Source organism: Phodopus roborovskii, unplaced genomic scaffold, assembly GCF_943737965.1.
Source record: "Phodopus roborovskii unplaced genomic scaffold, PHOROB, whole genome shotgun sequence".
NCBI classification, from domain to species: Eukaryota; Metazoa; Chordata; class Mammalia; order Rodentia; family Cricetidae; genus Phodopus; species Phodopus roborovskii.
Window position 1 is genome coordinate 27,983,767 of NW_026126433.1, and position 17,393 is coordinate 28,001,159.

General features: G+C 42.4%; 1 protein-coding gene across 1 annotated transcript in view; it reads right to left on the reverse strand.

The window, feature by feature from the left end:
• Positions 1–14,928: 14,928 nt before the first annotated feature.
• Positions 14,929–17,393, reverse strand: part of Tdrd5 (tudor domain containing 5) — a 44,509-nt gene continuing 42,044 nt past the window's right edge. The window contains exon 18 of the mRNA XM_051186045.1: positions 14,929–15,452. Coding sequence (XP_051042002.1) covers positions 15,172–15,452 — 281 coding nt within the window. The 3' untranslated portion in view covers positions 14,929–15,171. The remainder of the gene's footprint in view (positions 15,453–17,393) is intronic.

A 17,393-nucleotide genomic window follows, 5' to 3' on the forward strand; every position in this document is an offset into this window, starting at 1 on the left:
ATAGATTTTTCCTTTGAGTATGTAGTTTCCTTTTACACTGAGATTACTTCAAGTAAATGGATCTAAGCAGCAAGCTGGTGTAGCCATTTCAGTATCTGACAAAATAGACTTCAAACCAAATAGAAGAGATAGTGAAGGACACATATTGACTCATACACACTGATGGTGGGAGACCGGGAGTTCCAGGTAAAATGCATTTCTAGGTACTGGGAGCTGAAACATTAGGAGATGGGATAGGAGAGAGCCTGAGGGGTCCCTAGGAGGCAGGAAAGTGGTGTGTTCTACCAGGATTGGGGGTAGAGAATGAGGAGAGGCCACAGCAGAAGGTCTGCTACAGAGCTGGGGATGAGAATGGGAAATTGAAATTGAAGGATGGAGAGAGAGGTGACCATCTGCAGATAGCCTGCCTTGCTGGCCAAAATGGCCTGCAGGTACCCAGGGAGTGCCTGCTGGAGTTGGGGGCTGGGATGAAGTAATGATTGGGGGTAGGAAGTTTGGAGGGGAAGATCTGTGGGACCCACTGGAGAGCCGGATGAGGTGGCTGCTGCAGAGCTGGAGATGAGACTGGGGGATTGGGTTTGGAGGAGCTGAGGAAGGGCTGGAGATCTGCAGTTAGCCTACCTGCTTCCCTGGCCAGAGTGGCCTGTGGGTTCCCAGGGAATGTCTGAGATTTTGGATTTTAAGAGACTGACTTTATTTATTTATTTATTATAAAGACTGAACTTTTAAAGTGCTTGAATCAGTAAGAAATGTGGGACTTTTAAGTTTTTAAGTTTTATATTTGAGATATTAATCTGTGATCTTGAGGATGAATCAAAAAAGGAAAGGTTATGTTTTTAAAGGTGTTGTGTGTCAAGCTGACAAGGGGTCGATTGTACTAGCTAATTTTATGTCATCATAACACAGGCTAAAGTCATCTATGAAGATAACCCCTGTTTGGAAAATGCCTCCATAGATTGGTTGTAGGCAAGCCTGTAGAGTATTTTCTTAATTAGGCATTGATATGGGAGGGCCCAGCTCACTGTGGCCCGAGGCTCTGGCTGTTTATTATGTATAGGAGACAGCTGACCACAAGTGCTACCACACTTACCTCTTAGCTCCAGGTCAGCTCTCGACCTCCCTGCCCTTGCCTCATCTTGGTTTGAAGGCCCTCTGCTACATCATCCTTGAGTGGTTATGAACTGTGTGAGGATTGCTTGTTGAAATGCCAGCAACTGAAGGATTTAAGCTGCCTCTCTGAGTCACCTAACTCCTTACCTACCTCAACACATGCCAGCCAAAGAAAGAACAGCTAAGGTAAAGGCTAAAGGTGGGAGCTACATACGGAGGACAGCAAAAAGGCCAGAGTGAGCAAGGGGGAGGCTGAGGGGATGACATCAGAGAGGTATTATTGTGGGAGCTTGTAGTGAAGGTTGGCTGACCATCATGGCGGGACGTGGCTGTATTCCAGATTTGCTTTGAAGGAGAGCCAGTAGGACTGGATGTTTGAGTGGAAGCAATGACTCTAGGATGGCCCATAGGGCTTGGGTGCAGGAAGGGAGAGAGCTATAGTCTGCTGGGTTACATAAGACTGCATGTGACATAGTTTGGGGTGCAGATGGGGTGGATACCATGAGCCTCATCTTGGATATGTTAAGTTTGAAATATCTGGATATTTGAGTGACAAGATCAAGTGAACATTTAAGTCAGCTTTGAGAGTGATCTTGGCTGGATTTACAAAGGCAGGAGTCCTCAGCAGAGAGGCTACGGGTACAGCCACACCCTGGAGTGGCTTTAATCCAGGGGGGTGAGTTCTGGTACCTTCGGGCACTAAGATGGAGAGGGAAAGAGAGCTCTGAAAGATGCCAATGCTTGAGCAAGAGAAATCCTAGAGGTCCTGGTTGAGGGGAGGGGCATCAGGGGGAAGTGTGATCAAGTGCATCACATGCGGACCAGCTGGGCAGGATGACTGGGGCTGACTGGTGGGTTGAGAGATGTGATAGTTCCCAGAGACCTTGGCAGGCACAGTTTTAGCATCGTGTGTGGAATCAGAAAAGCTTAAGGGGGAACTGGAGAAACATAGAGGAGGAACTTCAGGAGACTTGAGAAATCTCACCTGTTTGGGTCCTGCCACTCTTTCTAAATGTAAGTCTGGGTAGAGAACTTACCTTTCTGATCTTCAAGTCCCCTATAAAGGTGGAACTGTAGTAGGAGTGTTGGGAATATCAAACATACAGAAAGTATGTCATTGTGATAGTTCATATTGCCAATTTGGCGGGATCTAGAATCACCAGAGGCAAGCCTGTGGGCTCATCTGCAGGGGATTATCTAGCTCAGATTAATACTGGGCATGCTTGCAGGGGGTTTTGATGACAGTGACTGAAGCAGGTGGGCCTGGCCTGTATGTAGCCAGCACCTTCCAGTGCCATCCCAGATGCTAGGTCTGATGGGGAAGCTTTGCCTTTTGTTTTGCTTTTTGCCTTCTTGTCTTCCCACTGTTCATCTATTCCATCATTTCTGTCTCTACTGTCCTCCTCAGACACTAGAGGCTATCTTCTTCAGCCCTCCTGTGTGGGCTGAAGACCCGTGGCTCCCCTGGAATCCAGCCTCAAGAGTGAGCTGTGACCACATTCCCCGTTCTCCCAGACCTTATAGTGTAAGCCATTCTAACTTCTTTTCAGGATACATTCCTTCTATTAGATCGATTCCTCTGGAAAGTCCTAACACAGATGGATATGTGTGTGTGTGTGTGTGTGTGTGTGTGTGTGTGTGTGTGCATGCGCGTAGTAAAGAGAGATTAACCTCACTATGACACAGTATTAATTTCTGCCACATTTGGACAACATACTTAACTCTTCTGTGCCTCGGCTGCCTTTACTGTAACACACACGTAGGTGACTGTCAGAATTGGGTTTTGCCTTTCTCTTGCCGTTAGGAGTACAACTCCTGCTGCCAATAGGCGTGGAAGCCACGAGAGCACATGGTTTTCTATCACAGAATATATATAATGCCTCTAGGTTCTGTGAGCCTTCCTGAGAAAAACCTTCCCGGAGAGAACTGCACACATACACACCATTTCCACCCCTGAAATAAGAACTTCCCCTCTCCCCTCAATCCCGCAACCACTCCATATGTGCAACATATGTGTTCTACACATAACTGCACCTTCAGCCCGAGAAAATCCTTTTGGCGATTCAAAGGTGTGCCTAAATCATAGAATTTTATGTTCTTCCTGCACCAAAAGTCTATAATGTACCAGCCTGAGTCCTAAAGGAAGATGACAATAGATTTTGATTTTTCTCTTGGTTCATGTTTGCAGTTTCCAAATGTAACTAAGGCCTGTTAGGGCTTCCCCACCACTTCCAAGGAATAAACCCAGAGTTTTAATGGCAAATTTCTGTAAAAGGTGGAATTCTCTGGCTATTTCCCATTGGGTAAAATTAGAAAATAAAATTGAAACTGTGAGATCACTCTAAGAGAATTACCCTAAGGCTCTGTTTCCAAAAGAACTCACCCGGAAGTCACTTATCTCCCCCCCCCCCCCCCCCCGCCCCAGGTTAAAAACAACTGGTTCAAAAGCTCTGAGCTATGTGCCTCACTCAAAATACTAACAGAGTTCCAAGGCCAGGCTTCACAGCAGGCTTGGCCGCAGAACACTTGTCCTGGAGCTCCTCCTAGTGGCAAGGGAAGGGCAAAACCCAGCCTCTAACCGGTTCCACTTGACCCTTAGAGGGCAACAAGCCATGACTTAGTCCACTCACCAAGTCTACTCTCGGGAGTAATTCAGTGAAGTCCTGGGTTTACAGTCCCCATACTGAAGTCTCTTGCGATCCTCAAACCCGATTCCATCCCCTCTTCCTCACTGAGCCGCTGCTCCAGAAATAGCGCGGCTTGTTTTCTTGGGGACAGAGGAATAGAATAGAGCACATGCTGGGCAGTGCCACCAAGGCACCCTGGGCCTTTTGTCAGGCTAACTGATGCTCTACTGGCACCTCTCAAATACAACAGAAGTGCAGTGTGCTAAACTTCCAACTGATACCCATGTCTCTGGTCAAACTGCTGTCCCATGAGCAAACACTGGCTTCCGGGAATGTTGTTTCTACACTATCCAGGGCCAAACATTAGGTCTCTGTTGTGAGTAGGGCCAAAAGCCATCTGAATTCAGATTCGTAGCTCACATCAAATCTATACAGCATGCAGTGGGAAAATGCTACCAGGGAAGATAAGAGAATATAGGATTTCAAACCCAGGACCCTGTTTCAGCTATTTAAAACTGGCTTTATAGCACTGTAGTTCTCAGGACAGCTGGCCTGAGGGCTAAGCCTTGACACATTGCCTGAGGTGCTTGAGGGGAAAGAGGGCTCCAGGAGCAGGAAGCTGAAGGGATGCTGGTGGGGAGTGTCATGGGAAATTAGGGAAGTCTCTGGTTCAGTTGGTGTGCTTGCACTTACTTCCCTGAGATTCACCGCTGTTATGTTTGAAGGTTTTGTGATTGGCATTGGGAGCTGGCATGTAGCTGGTTTCAGCATTCTGCACAGCGGCTGTCACTAGAACTATATGGAACCAATTTATCAGAATCTTTGTGGGATGTAGTCCAAGTGGGACATATATAGGTACACACACACACACACACACACACACACACACACACACACACACACACAGTGATTTACTCACACAATGTGGGAAGTTTTTGAAAGCTCCCAAGTGATACAAATGCAATATGAGACTTACAAATTGCTGCCACTTGGATAATATTTTAAAAAACATTTTAGTTGATATATGAAAACATAAAAGGCATACACATTAATAGGGTACTTTCCATGTAATGTTCAGTACAGTATATGTATGTAATGGTCACCTCAGGCCAAACAAATCTCCTCAAACCTTTGCCTAAAAGCCCTTGTTCTGGCTTTTAGAAATGCACTCACTCTATTATTTATTGCTATCCCACAGTGCAACAGCAAAGCACTTCCTCCAACAAGGCCACACCTCCTAATAGTGCTGCTCCCTGTGGGCCAAGCATTCAAACACATGCTGTGGGGGCCATTCCTATGCGTGTTCTACATCAGCGAATTTGGAAACACCTCAATTCATGACTGTTCTGTCTTAACTCTAGACACTATACAAAGCACTTCCACGTTGGAACATGTTACCTAGAACCTGAAGGTGTGGTCTGGGGCCATTGACACACATATTTGGCTCAGAATGAGCAATCTATTATTCTCTTTGAAGTGAGAGTGTTTTCCATGTTGACGGTTTTGGTGTCCATTTACATGGTCCCAGCGAACCAATCATAACAAGAAGAATCATGACCTGGGTTGGTGCCATATATCAGCATGGTCTATGTTGCCTCCTTGGGAGGATCTTGGTGAGCTGTTCTGTGCCAGACTTCTGTCTGCTGACATTATAACTGTCTTCCCAGGAACTAGCATAATCTAGAAATCACAGATACTGGAAATAAAAGGTGGTAACTAGACAGCTTACTTGATACGTCATTTTTACCTTGGAGGGGGGAGGTGATATGATTTTTTTATTAACAATTTTGTACAATATGTGTTTTGATTTTTTAATTGAAAATTAATTTTAGACAGCATATTCTGATCATGGCATCTCCTCTCCATCTCCTCCTAGACCCTCCTTGCCTCCCCAATACACCCAATTCCATGCCTTCTTTTTCTCTCTCTTTATTAGAAATCAGATGGGCAAATTAAAAATAAACAGAAAAACAAAAGAAAAAGCAAATGCATAAGAAGAAACACAAACACCCATACACCATAAAAATACAGTTACAGAAACTATATTATACAAGCAAAAGATCACTAAGATTTAAAAATGCCCAAACAAAGCAACATGAGACAAAGAATCTACAAAAAGACCATTGAGTTCCTTTTGTGTTGACCATCTACTACAGGGCATAGTGTGAGTATGGCTTGCATACCCAGTGAGGCTCTGTTGGAGGAAACTAATTTTTTTTTTTTTTTTTTTTTTTTTTTTTTTTTGGTGGTTGTTAATTGGAGGTAGCTTTTTGGTTAGGGATGGGAGCTCAAGTCTACCTCCCCATCTCAGCACTGGGACCTCATCTGGCTCGAACCTGTGCAGACCTGCAAGCTGCCGGAGTTTCTTTGAGTTCCTGTGTGCATCAGTCCTGCCGTGTTTAGAAGATTTTTCTCTTGGGGTCCTTCATCCTCTCTGGCTCTTACACTCTTTGTGTCCCCTCTTCTCATAGCTGATTTCATTGGAATGTTATAACAACTCTCTTCTCACCTCTAATTTTACCAATTTTTCAACATTTTAGTTAGTTTAGCTAGAAATTAGATCATTTGTTTTTCATTGGACCAGCTCTTTGATTCTATATGGGGTTCCTTTAAACTTTAAATTTCTGTTTGTTTGTTTGTTTGTTTGCTTGCTCTCTCTCTGTGTGTGTGTGTGTGTGTGTGTGTGTGTGTGTGTGTTTCAAGACAGGGTTTCTCTGTGTAGCGGTTCTGGCACTCACTCTGGAGCCCAGGCTGCTCTCTAACCCACAAAGATCCGCCTGCCTCTGCTTCCTGAGTGCTGAGATCAGAGGTCTGTGCCACCACCACCCAGCTCTGTTTTGATCTTTATTGTTTCCTGCCACCTGTTACATTAGCGTTTGGTGGCTTCCTGTTTTTCTAGAGAATTAGTATACCATTAGGTTATTTGTTTGAGATTTTTTTTTAATATGGGTACTTATAACTATAATACTTTCTCGATAGTGTCCCAGATTTTTGCCCTCATTTCTACTTGATACTTTTTTTTTTTCATTCATTTTAGAGAAGTTTATATTGTTTTTGTCTCCCATTGCTCCAAAGTTCCCTTCATGATAAAGTTCATTGCTGAGGTACTAAACAGGTCCATCATTCAAGCATAATTCCCCTGGTTCTGTAGTACATTACAATGGTGGTCCTTCCTTCTGACATAGCTACTTATGTTCTCAAAGCAAACCTGAATTTCTTGTTAGACTAGATTTTTTTTTACATCTCTCCAGGTATTTGAGAAGTTACAAGGCAGTTCCATAGCCTTTGTTTCAACCACAAATAATACCCATAAGTAGCATTATACATATCAAAGTAATTGCTTCTGTTTCAAGGTCATTATCTAGATTAGAGCACATTGAAAAAATAAGATTGTATGGGACACCGTGGCCATATCAAATCAGTTTTAGCAAAACTGGTCTGCTGGAATTTGTCGTGCTCGAAGAAAGATCCGCTTCATTCTTTTACCCTGTGGATTCTTAAGTTTGGTCTCTTGAATGTATTCTAGACTTCTTGGCAGTTTCGTCCATTTATGTATATTCTTCTTTGTGTACATTCATATATATTGTTGTGACTTTTTTCTTCACCCCCGAAATCTGGCCTTTTGTTTGATCTTCTGTTTCTCTTGCTTTCTGGTGTGTTATTTATTTGATGCTCTCATTTTGAGAGCTTCTGATTCAGTTATCATGCTAAATTTTTCTTACTGTTCAATTTTTTCCTCTGTAGTGAGGTAGTCACCTTGTCCACACCTGTGGCATCCTTATTAAACATCAATATTCCTCAAACTTGTTATTAATTGCTGTGATTGCTTTCTTGTCTATGTCCTGGTTGTGGGGGATCTATCAGAGAAGGCTGCTCAGATGTGGGTTTCAGCCAATATAAAGTTTCTATTAGCTGGCCAGTGACTACACTGGGTGTTCAGGATCCCACTGTAGCTCTCAACCTTTCTTAGGGTGAGCTTTTAATCACAAAAAAAAAAAAAAAAAAAAAAAAAAGGTCCTGGGTTCAAAGGTGCAACTGCTCTGCTGTACCAGGCAAGTGCTGTTTCCTCGCCATTATGGTCCAGTTCTGGCTCTTAGAATCTTTACATCTTATTTTTCATGAAGCTCTCCAAGCTTTGCAGGAGGGTGTGGTATCAATGTCCCATTTGGAGCTGGGCACTCCAGTCTTACACTCTGCACAATGAGTGTAGTGAATCTCCCATCTTGTCTCCAGTCTTGGTCTTTTAAAAGATTTATTCATAGTATGTGGACATGTACCTGCATGTATGCATGAGTACCACTTTTGTTCAGGATGCCCGTGGAGGCTGGCAGAGAGTGCTGGATCCCCGCAACTGGGTTTATAGGCAGTTGGGAGCTACCATGAGGGGCAAGAGCAGAAAGTGTTTTTAAACTGATCTATCTTTCCAGCCCCTCTGTCAATTTTGAAAGATAGCTTGCAGGATCTCACAAGCTTGATTGATAGTTGTTGTAGATATGTTCTTTGAGGACTTGAAATGTATTATTCCAGGTTTCCAAGGTTTGGGTGTTGCTGATAAGATCTGATACAATTCTGATGTGTCTGTATTTGTAGGTGAGTTGGTGTTTTCTCTTATAGCTTTGAATAGTTTTGTTTTTCCCCTTGAGCCACAGAGAGGTGTTCTCTGTTTGTCTGTTTGCTGTTGTAAATGCCTCTGACATTTGGACATCCATTTTTTTTTTAACCTTTTCTGCCATAATTTTCCTGAGTAGATTTCTACACTTTTAATTTTTACCTAAGGCCCTTCTGTCCCACAAATCATTAGGTTTGATTTCTCATCACATCCTAGGGTTTGCCATCGTCATTCATTTAAGTTGACGTTTGATGTATGTTTGGTCTTGTCTGTTCCTGCTGTGCTTTCTTCTTCTTTTTTAAAAAAACTTCTGATACTCAATCTTCTGTTTGGTTGAGACTATTGGTGATGCTTTACACTGTGTTTTTAATTTGATTCACTGAGTTTTTTATTTCCAATATTTTTCTACCCAGGCCCCCAAACTTAACTTCCTGGCTTAACTTCCTTCCATGCTGTTGAACTTCTCATCCATATTTCTATTTCTCATCCATTTTGCTGGCATTTTCATCAATGTTGCTGACTTCCCCCTCCACCCCCAGATCCTGGATTAAATCCATCTGCTTGAGTGAAGGTTATGAAAGGAATGATCCATCTGTCAATGAGAATGGGGGTATTGGTCACCCACTATTATTCTATTTTGATCTGACTGTGCCTTTATGTCCAGTAGTGTTTGTTTTATAAAATACACTTACAATCATTATACCTTTGTGGGGAATCCTTTCCTCTATTAATATGTAGTGATCTTTATTTCTTCTAATTTTGGCTTGTAAGACAGAGTTTTGGCAAACTTTTTCCATCCTTTTGCTTTTTGGTCCACATGCCATAAGGGGTTTCAACTCACATGAATTCTATGTTTATAATAGCTTTGTGGAGCTAAAATTCACAGCTTGAAATCCATCCTTTTAAAGTGTATAGTTGACTGAATTTTTAAAAACAGAATGTTTAGAGTTTTCAGTTATCAGAGCAACCTAGTTTTCCATAATCCTCCAAAGAAACCCATTAGCTGTCTTCCTCCAGTCTCTCCTCCCTTCTGCCTACAGCCACCACTAATCCACTTATTCCGGCCCATTCTCCTGTTCAGGGATAACTGGAATCACATGGTGTAGCCTGCATGCCTGGCTTCCTTCACTTGATTGACATGTAGTATAGAACACATCAATAGGTGCTTCATCCTTTTGATCATGTGATTATGTCAGGGCATAAATATGTACATCCTACCATATTCTGTCGGTCCTTTCATCAGCTGTCATTTCACATAAGTTTTCAGCTTGACCACGCTTGTGTTTCCCTTCACTGCTGAGTGCACTGCATCCCCAGTCTTGTCTCTACTCTCGTCTTTCAGTTGTTTGATGTAGTCTTATTAGTAAAATTTGTACACCATTTCCAGCAATTCTGTTTGTTTGGTTTTTTTTCAAGTGTTTGTTTTAGCTTTTTTTTTTTTTTTTTTTTTTTTTTTGTCTCCTTTTGGCTTTTACAACTGCACACAGGCCCCAGGACCCCCTGTTCAGTCCAGCCTTGGGCCACATGCCTATGAGAGGGTCCCACGCCGCTCTCACCTGCATGTACTTACCGGCCTCTTCTTAATACCTCCCACCTGGTTGGGGTAACCTCCGATAAGTCCTCTTGCTTCAACCACTTTCTTCCTCACAAGCCTGTCATGTTAAATTAATGTTCAGCCAGTGTTGGCTAATGCTCATGGGATACTAGGTTAATACCAATAAGCTCAGCTTATGGGATCTGGGGACTTCTTTCCCCTCTTCAAATTGTTTTTTCACACCCCACCTTTTAAGGAAGTACCATCTTATGCTCCTACATAAGAATAATAAAATTCTCTTTAAAAATCTAACTTTATTAAATAGTGGTAGGAAGAAGGTGGGCCCAAAGGAGTTATGGGCACTGACTTCAACCTTGGCTACTCCTGCTGAAACTGGGTCAAGTCGTCATCCTCTTCATCCCACGCCAGGCAGTCAGCTGGTGACCTCTGAGCCCAGGACAAGTATCTGTGTACCAAGAGTATGTTATTCATACTCTTGAGTCTGGGTATCCTGTGCCTGTGGACAGTGGCCTAGAGAGGGGCCTGATCACTTTTGAAAAGGATTTTGACATCTCCCAAATGTCACAGGGATATGTGTGACTCTCCTGTAGCTCCTGCTCCGGGATGGGATCAAGGGCAATCAGGTGTGTCTGTGAGCCTCGTGCAGCTGCTGATGACCCTGGCATCCTAAGCAATCGGGGAGCCAGGGCAACACACTCAGATCCAAGCTTGGCAGAGAGCCTCTGACACAGCGCTGGGAATAGGGTTGCCGAGAATCCACAGGCTTATCAGCAATAAGGGAAAGAGCAGCAGAGAAAGGACAGGAGTCAAAAGGAGGGGCCAGAACCCAAGAGTTAGGGCAGGAGTAGGAGCAGGAGCCCAGTTAGTCAGGAGAGGAGATGCTGAAGGGCAGGAAGGAGCTGCATCAGATAAGTCTCAAGCACCATGGTTTTACACTGTTGGGTTTTAAATAAGGACTCTTTTCCAGGTTCAGTAGTGAAATATCTTTTAGTAATGCCAGACACTGGTAGGGTGTGGGGTGGAGGTAGGGGTATCCATGAGAAGAGATCCAACAGCAACTACTTTTGTCAGAAATGTTGGAAGTGATCTTGCTGAGTCCCGTCCATCTGTTACCAATGTACAGTTATTGCTAAGTTGGCTGGAGATCTTTGGAACCTAAAGCATCAGTGGCCGAAAAGGTTTCTGCAGAGCATAGTATCTGATTACAAAGAGATGGCCTTTAATCTTACCACTTAATCACACTCAATGCCACCCCCCTCCCAATCTACTCTCAACATAACCTTCTTACTCTGTAACAACAAAACACCGTATTTCCATCCTCGCCTGCAGTGCTAGGGTTGGAAGCAGGGCCCAGTCACACCAGGCACACGATGCACATGAAACTAACCCCAGTCCGGTTTCTACTTCTGACTCTGGTCCATGTTGTGTATGCATACATTTCGGCACTGGAGAAAAAGAGAGGCATCCATGAAGACAGTGTGCTGAGGAGCAGGTGATACTCCACTGGCTCTTATTTGCCTGTCAGTGTCTGAAATGGCACACACAAGCTGATCCAGCTGTTTCATATACAGAGCATCACCAGAGAGCTTCTGTCAGAGACCTCACTACAGGAGACAAAAGCTTTGTTAAGGGGTAATTTGTTCTAGTAAGAAATGAGTAGAAACCAGTCTGTGGCTTCTACTTATGGTCCCCTGGGATGACAGATGAAGGGAAAGTTCTGGAATTTGAGAACCACCTGGAACAACCTGTAGTAGGCAGATCTGGATCGCAGTCTGTGTGGAGCAAAGGAAGACTACTGAATGTTGGGAGGGCATCAAAGGGGACTTTTAAAGCCTAGATAGTGCCTTACAGGGGCTTGACAAACTGCTATACGTAAAAGACTAGTCTTTGAAATGCAACTATCAGGACTTAAGTGTGCCAACAGCAAATGATTTCCAGTTTCATGGAAGAGGATTACAATACAACAAAGGCTGGCAAAGGTCATGCCGAAAAGGAGGACAAACAGTTTAGTCAAGAAGGTCACGTCTACTTTTCTAACTACATAAATTCTGTATTTTACTCAACTAAGTTATCTGGGTCACACATTCAATATTTCATTCCCACAAATCAACACAAAACCTTAAGGGCATCTAGACATTTTTCTCAAAAACCTGAACTCTCCATAAATATTTAAAGAAAATGCTATTACGTGCTCCTAAGATTAAGCTAATCTTCCTTCTCTAATCCCACCAACTTTCTGTTATGGAACCAAAGTTAAAAGCAGAGATTGTTAGGAAATAATAAAACAGTTTTACTTATATCCATTTTTTATAAATTAAAGGGATTTATTTTAATAGAAAGCTAAATTTATACCCAACAGAAAGACTTTGTTGTTGTAAGACAAGGTCTTGCTAAGTAGCCCAGGTTGGCCTTGAACTCTCCATGAACTTCCTGCTTCAGCCTCCCAGAGACTGGGGTTAGAGGTATGAACTACCACAACAGGCTAAGGAGAATTTGGTGTAAGTCCCAAGAACCTGATTTCATATGGGAAGAGGTACACACATTACTTGTGTTACTACATATTACAGAATATTACAGACGTTCTTAACTGAACAGTTCATGCTTTCTGTGTACATGGTTAAAACAACAGTGTTATCAAAACCTTGTCAGGCAGATTGGCAAGTTAATGAGACAAATGACACCCATGAGGAAGTCATAGTTCATGGACAGACTTACTGACACAGCTATGCATTTGGGTCAATACCTGAAACATGTTGAGACCTGAGTGAGACACAGGAAATGAACTATTCTCAGTGTGTTAGGGATGATGTCTAATTATGAATAAGACAGCCAGTGCCATTCATGGTACTAGATTTGAAGTAAATTCTAAAAAGGTATAGAAATGTTAGAAAATACAAATGCATATAAAATGCTAATAGACAGTTCTAGAAAGATTTCTCTGATGCTGGTTTTTCATTTCTTGATCCCCCTTTCTGATACCTTGGCTCATTATTAAATTATCTATGCTCAAAATATGAGGCCTTTTGCAGACTGGTTCCTATCACCTATCAATTTCAAAGGTTTTCTTCAGCCATCAAAATCACACTCTTCTGGACTCATCTATTATATCCGTGCCTTCTGGCACAAATCATTTATAGTACACAAAAGGGACCTGTCAGTTTTTGCCGAGGAAAGGCATTGAGCTGGAAGCTCCAAGACACAGGTATTTAAGCTATCTATATGGCTTTGGAAAAGCAGGCTTCACATTTCCTTACCCAAGGTTCTTCCTGTACCAAATGTTATACTCCTCAGCTTCTATTTCCTAGTTGACTTCTCATCGGTACACACAATTCTGCTAATAAAAGCTCTTTAATATCACACATGTTCATCATATACACAACAACCCGTTTGTTGACAAGAAAATGAAGTTTAATGTAAATCGCAGAACATCTCCATCCTTGTACACTTTATTCTCTCTCCTCCTCCCTTCTACTTGTTTACAGAGACAGGGTCTTGCTATGGGTGGCCAACTTCACAATGTTAGTTAGCATTGCAGACTTGTGTTACGTCAAGCTTCTTCATATTTTTTTATTGTTGTCCCTGGCCATATACAGAAACCTGTTGTTCTTTTTCGAATGATGTACCAAGCTTGCTTCTCTGACTATTTACCTAAAGCCCGTGTCTGGGGACAGGGCAGATGAAGAGACTGACATGTGGGCTGTTCTAGTCAAAGCCTAGTCAAAAGGCATAAGCCTGTTAAAGGTGTGTTCTTAAAACTCTAACTTGCAAGGTATAGCAATAGTTGTTTTCAGCTTATAAATCAGTTGTCAAACTTATAAATAAAAAGTCTGGCAGTGGAGCTTTGGTAGAACTCTTCCTGGCAGCTGGTTGCTATTACAGAGGCAGACAGTTCCACTGACTAAATGTGGACCTCCATTCAGCCTTCTTCTGACAGAGTGCTTTTATGTCATAAGATTCACCCTGTGTTCAGAACATTACTCAGACTTGCATAGGCTCATATATTTGAATACTTAAGTCCCCAGGGAGCAGAACTGTTTGAGAAGGATTCAGAGGGGTTGTCTTGCTGGAGGAGAGGAAGTATGTCACTGAGGGCGGGCTTTGACTTTTCAAAAGCCCATGCACGTCAGGCCTAGTCTGTCTGTCTGTGCTTTCTGCCATCATGGTGATTGACTAACCCTGTCAAACTGGAAGCAAGCCTTCAATTACATATTTATTTCTTTTGTACAAGTTGCCTGTCTTGGTATCTCATTGCAGCAAATACACAAGTTGGTACCAGTGACTAGAGTATTGGCTTGGTCATGCCTTGTACAGCAATACTATTGAGTTCAACTGCTTTATTCTGAACTCTAAGTGGGGTTTAGTGAGCCGTCCTAACAGGAACGTGGAAGACTATAGTGCTGAGGGTGATGTGGACCACGAAGGAGCCCAGTTCAAGAGGATTCAGGAGGTAGGAATATTGCTGGCTGGTCTAGAAACCATTATATTTGGGGAAAGAATGTGGCTTGTTTTGACTTTGTCCTAAGAATCTATCTGAGGCTAAATGAAGAGTTTGGGATTAATGTCGCTGGTAGAGAGTTTAAGGCAGCCTAGTATTCACTCTTAGGCAATTTATGGTGAAAAGGAGCAGGTGGGTCTAAGGGAAATACAAATGTACAATCTGAGGAGAAAAGCTCCAGTGTTGAAGGAGATAGAATGTGTCAAGAAACGCCTGATGCTAAAAGGAATAAAGGGAGGTATGGCTCTCCTGGGCAAGCCCACCCAGCTAACCCTGCAAACTATGAAATGAGAATGCTCTCAGGACTTCCTAGGTTTAAACAACAGTGGAAAGTTTGTGCAAATGTAATTCTAGGGGAGGGCTAACAAGCTGAAGAATTTGGCAGCTTTGGCCACTGCCAAGTGGCTCTGGATTTAGAGTTAGGATGTTTTGGCTAGTTTATGGCAGGGACTTCTTGCTTTGACAAGCTACTATGTGACAGAGAGATGTGGAAACACTTTTGTCTGACTAAATATAGATCACAATACATTGGTTTTCAATTTTCATTTATCAGTCATGATATGTACAAGAAAAACACTCACAAAAACATATACACAAACTCCTTCAAATTACTTCATTAAAACAAAGGTGAACCAAACCGTTCAAAATGAAGTAAAATCAAGAACAAAAATAAAATTAACATAAAATATCAATACTTACACATCAAAGTGGTCAGTTAGCAAAACAAAGCTAGCATATGGTCATACAGAAAGACCCAGCGGTCACTACCCAAATGTTACTTCATTTCATCTTTCTCCGCCTCTTGTCCCTCAAGCTTCCATCCTTTCACACTGGGGTACCAGTGTAGGAGGCTCCTGGACGTGGCTAACCGCGCAGCAGCTCCCAAGACAGCCGTGGCTGTGCTTCGAGGAATGTAGAGCTTCTGAGAAATCTGGTGCTGGGGGGACAAAATGAAAGAGAGCTGGTCTATGGCTCCTTGACTCTTGTCCTTGACCACCGTGTCAGCATGGCTACTAGAAAAATCTTCATTCTTTAGGCTCCCTGGAGAGCTTTCCACTACAAAAGAGAAAAAACAAAAGAGTCCTTTCAAGAGGTTCTCCAACTCACTGCCTGCTTCTCCCAGTTCAGTCCTTTCCCAACATGTGTTACAGCCTTCTCTGGCTCCCAACAGTCACCAGTCAGAGAACAACAGATAACAGGGAAGAAGTGAATCTTGCATTAGCGTAAAATAAACACCTTTGAGGCTGAGGGCCAAGAGAGGGAGGAAAAGAAAGCTTCCTCTTAGCAATGTCAGAAAACAAATGGAAGCTCAAAGCTCAAAGAGAAGCCCTATGTTCCCCCACTTTTTTCCCCAACACAAAACAAAATGATATGCTATAGGCATTCTCTATTGCCAAGCAGTTCTAATTCTAAGTCTGCACCAGAGTTAGAGCAATGCTGTAAAGGGCCACCTACTAACAAGAACCTTCTGTGTTGACTTCTGTAATTAGAAATAACCATGTGAGCAAATGAAAATGCTAGAGTTCTAGCGCTCCATCCATCCAGAGTTCTGAAGAATCAAGGATGAGGATGCTACACATTCTTTAATGGACATGCTAGACTCGTGCTAACTCTTTTTCACTGAAAACCCATCTGTTTTTGCCTCAGAGTTTAAGGGCCCTGCTATATAAAACAGGCATATAAAGCAAATGTTTACTGAAATTCTTTTTCAAGACAGGGTTTCCCTGTATCGATTTGGACTCTGTCCTGGAACTCTCAGTAGACCAGGCTGGCCTCTAACTCACAAAGATCCACCTGCCTCTCCCTCCTGAGTGTTAGGATTAAAGGTGTGTGCCACCAATGCCCGGAGACAAATTGATTCTTAAAAAGTCTTTGGTATACATATACTTTTTCTGATTATTAAACAAAATCAAACATGCATAATGGATGTACTTACTTTTTACACAGAGGATTGAATTTTGGTTGAGTATTTGATACTACGAGGACATAAAACATCTTCAATGCTTACTATGTATTACAAAATAACAAGAATGTTTTAGACCATTTCAGAATATGTTGGAAATTCTACCCTTACCCTAATCCTAAAGGCAAAATTCATTCACTTAAAAATGAAATTCGTCAGTAACTCAAACATTCTAATGTAATCCAATCCAAAGACACACTAATTTGATACTTAGGAATGACAATGGTAATAGTAAATAAAAGTCTTTATTTTCTATAATTAAACCATTATTTTTTTTTTAAAAAAATATAGGGTATCATATAGTATATTCTAGCCTCTGGAATGCACTCTGTAGACCTGATCTTCCTGCCCTTGTCTCCCAGGTGTTGAGATTATGAATTTATGTAGTTTTATGGAGTGTCTGAGCTTGAACCCAGGGCTTTGTGCATGCTAGGCAAGTACTCTCTTAACTGAGTTACATCTAGCTCCTAGCCCTCACCTTTTTTGGTAAACCACTGTTTCTATAAGACAGAAAACGTTCTACAATAAAAACACTGCAATTCATAACAACTTTATCTCAATTCTGTGCCATGTTTCAGAGAGCATTTGTTGGCCAGGTCATATTGCATGGTGTGTTGGCATGCACACGGTATTTATCTTAAGTGTATGGGAATGAAGCCTGTGGTGAAATAGTGTGAGGCAGAATGGGGAGTGTGCCACAAGCACCCTGGATTCACTAGGAGTTTGAAATGAGGGCTCAATGGTTAAGAGCACTTTGCTGCATTCCAGAGGTCCTGAGTTCAATTTCCAGCACCCACAGGGTGGCTCACACAACAGTAGTTCTAATCTCCTAGTCCAATCTCCTCTTAGGATGTGCTTGTGTACATGCAGGCAGTACACCATGTTCATTAAGCAAATCTTAAAAATGTTTGAGTTTTGACTGTTGTATGTTCACAGCCTTTTTTTTACTGTACATTTTTACCCCTCACAGTTTTAAGAAGCTTGTTTCTAGACAAGTGCTACCCAAGGTAGCATCTGACTGTGAGAGAACTGTC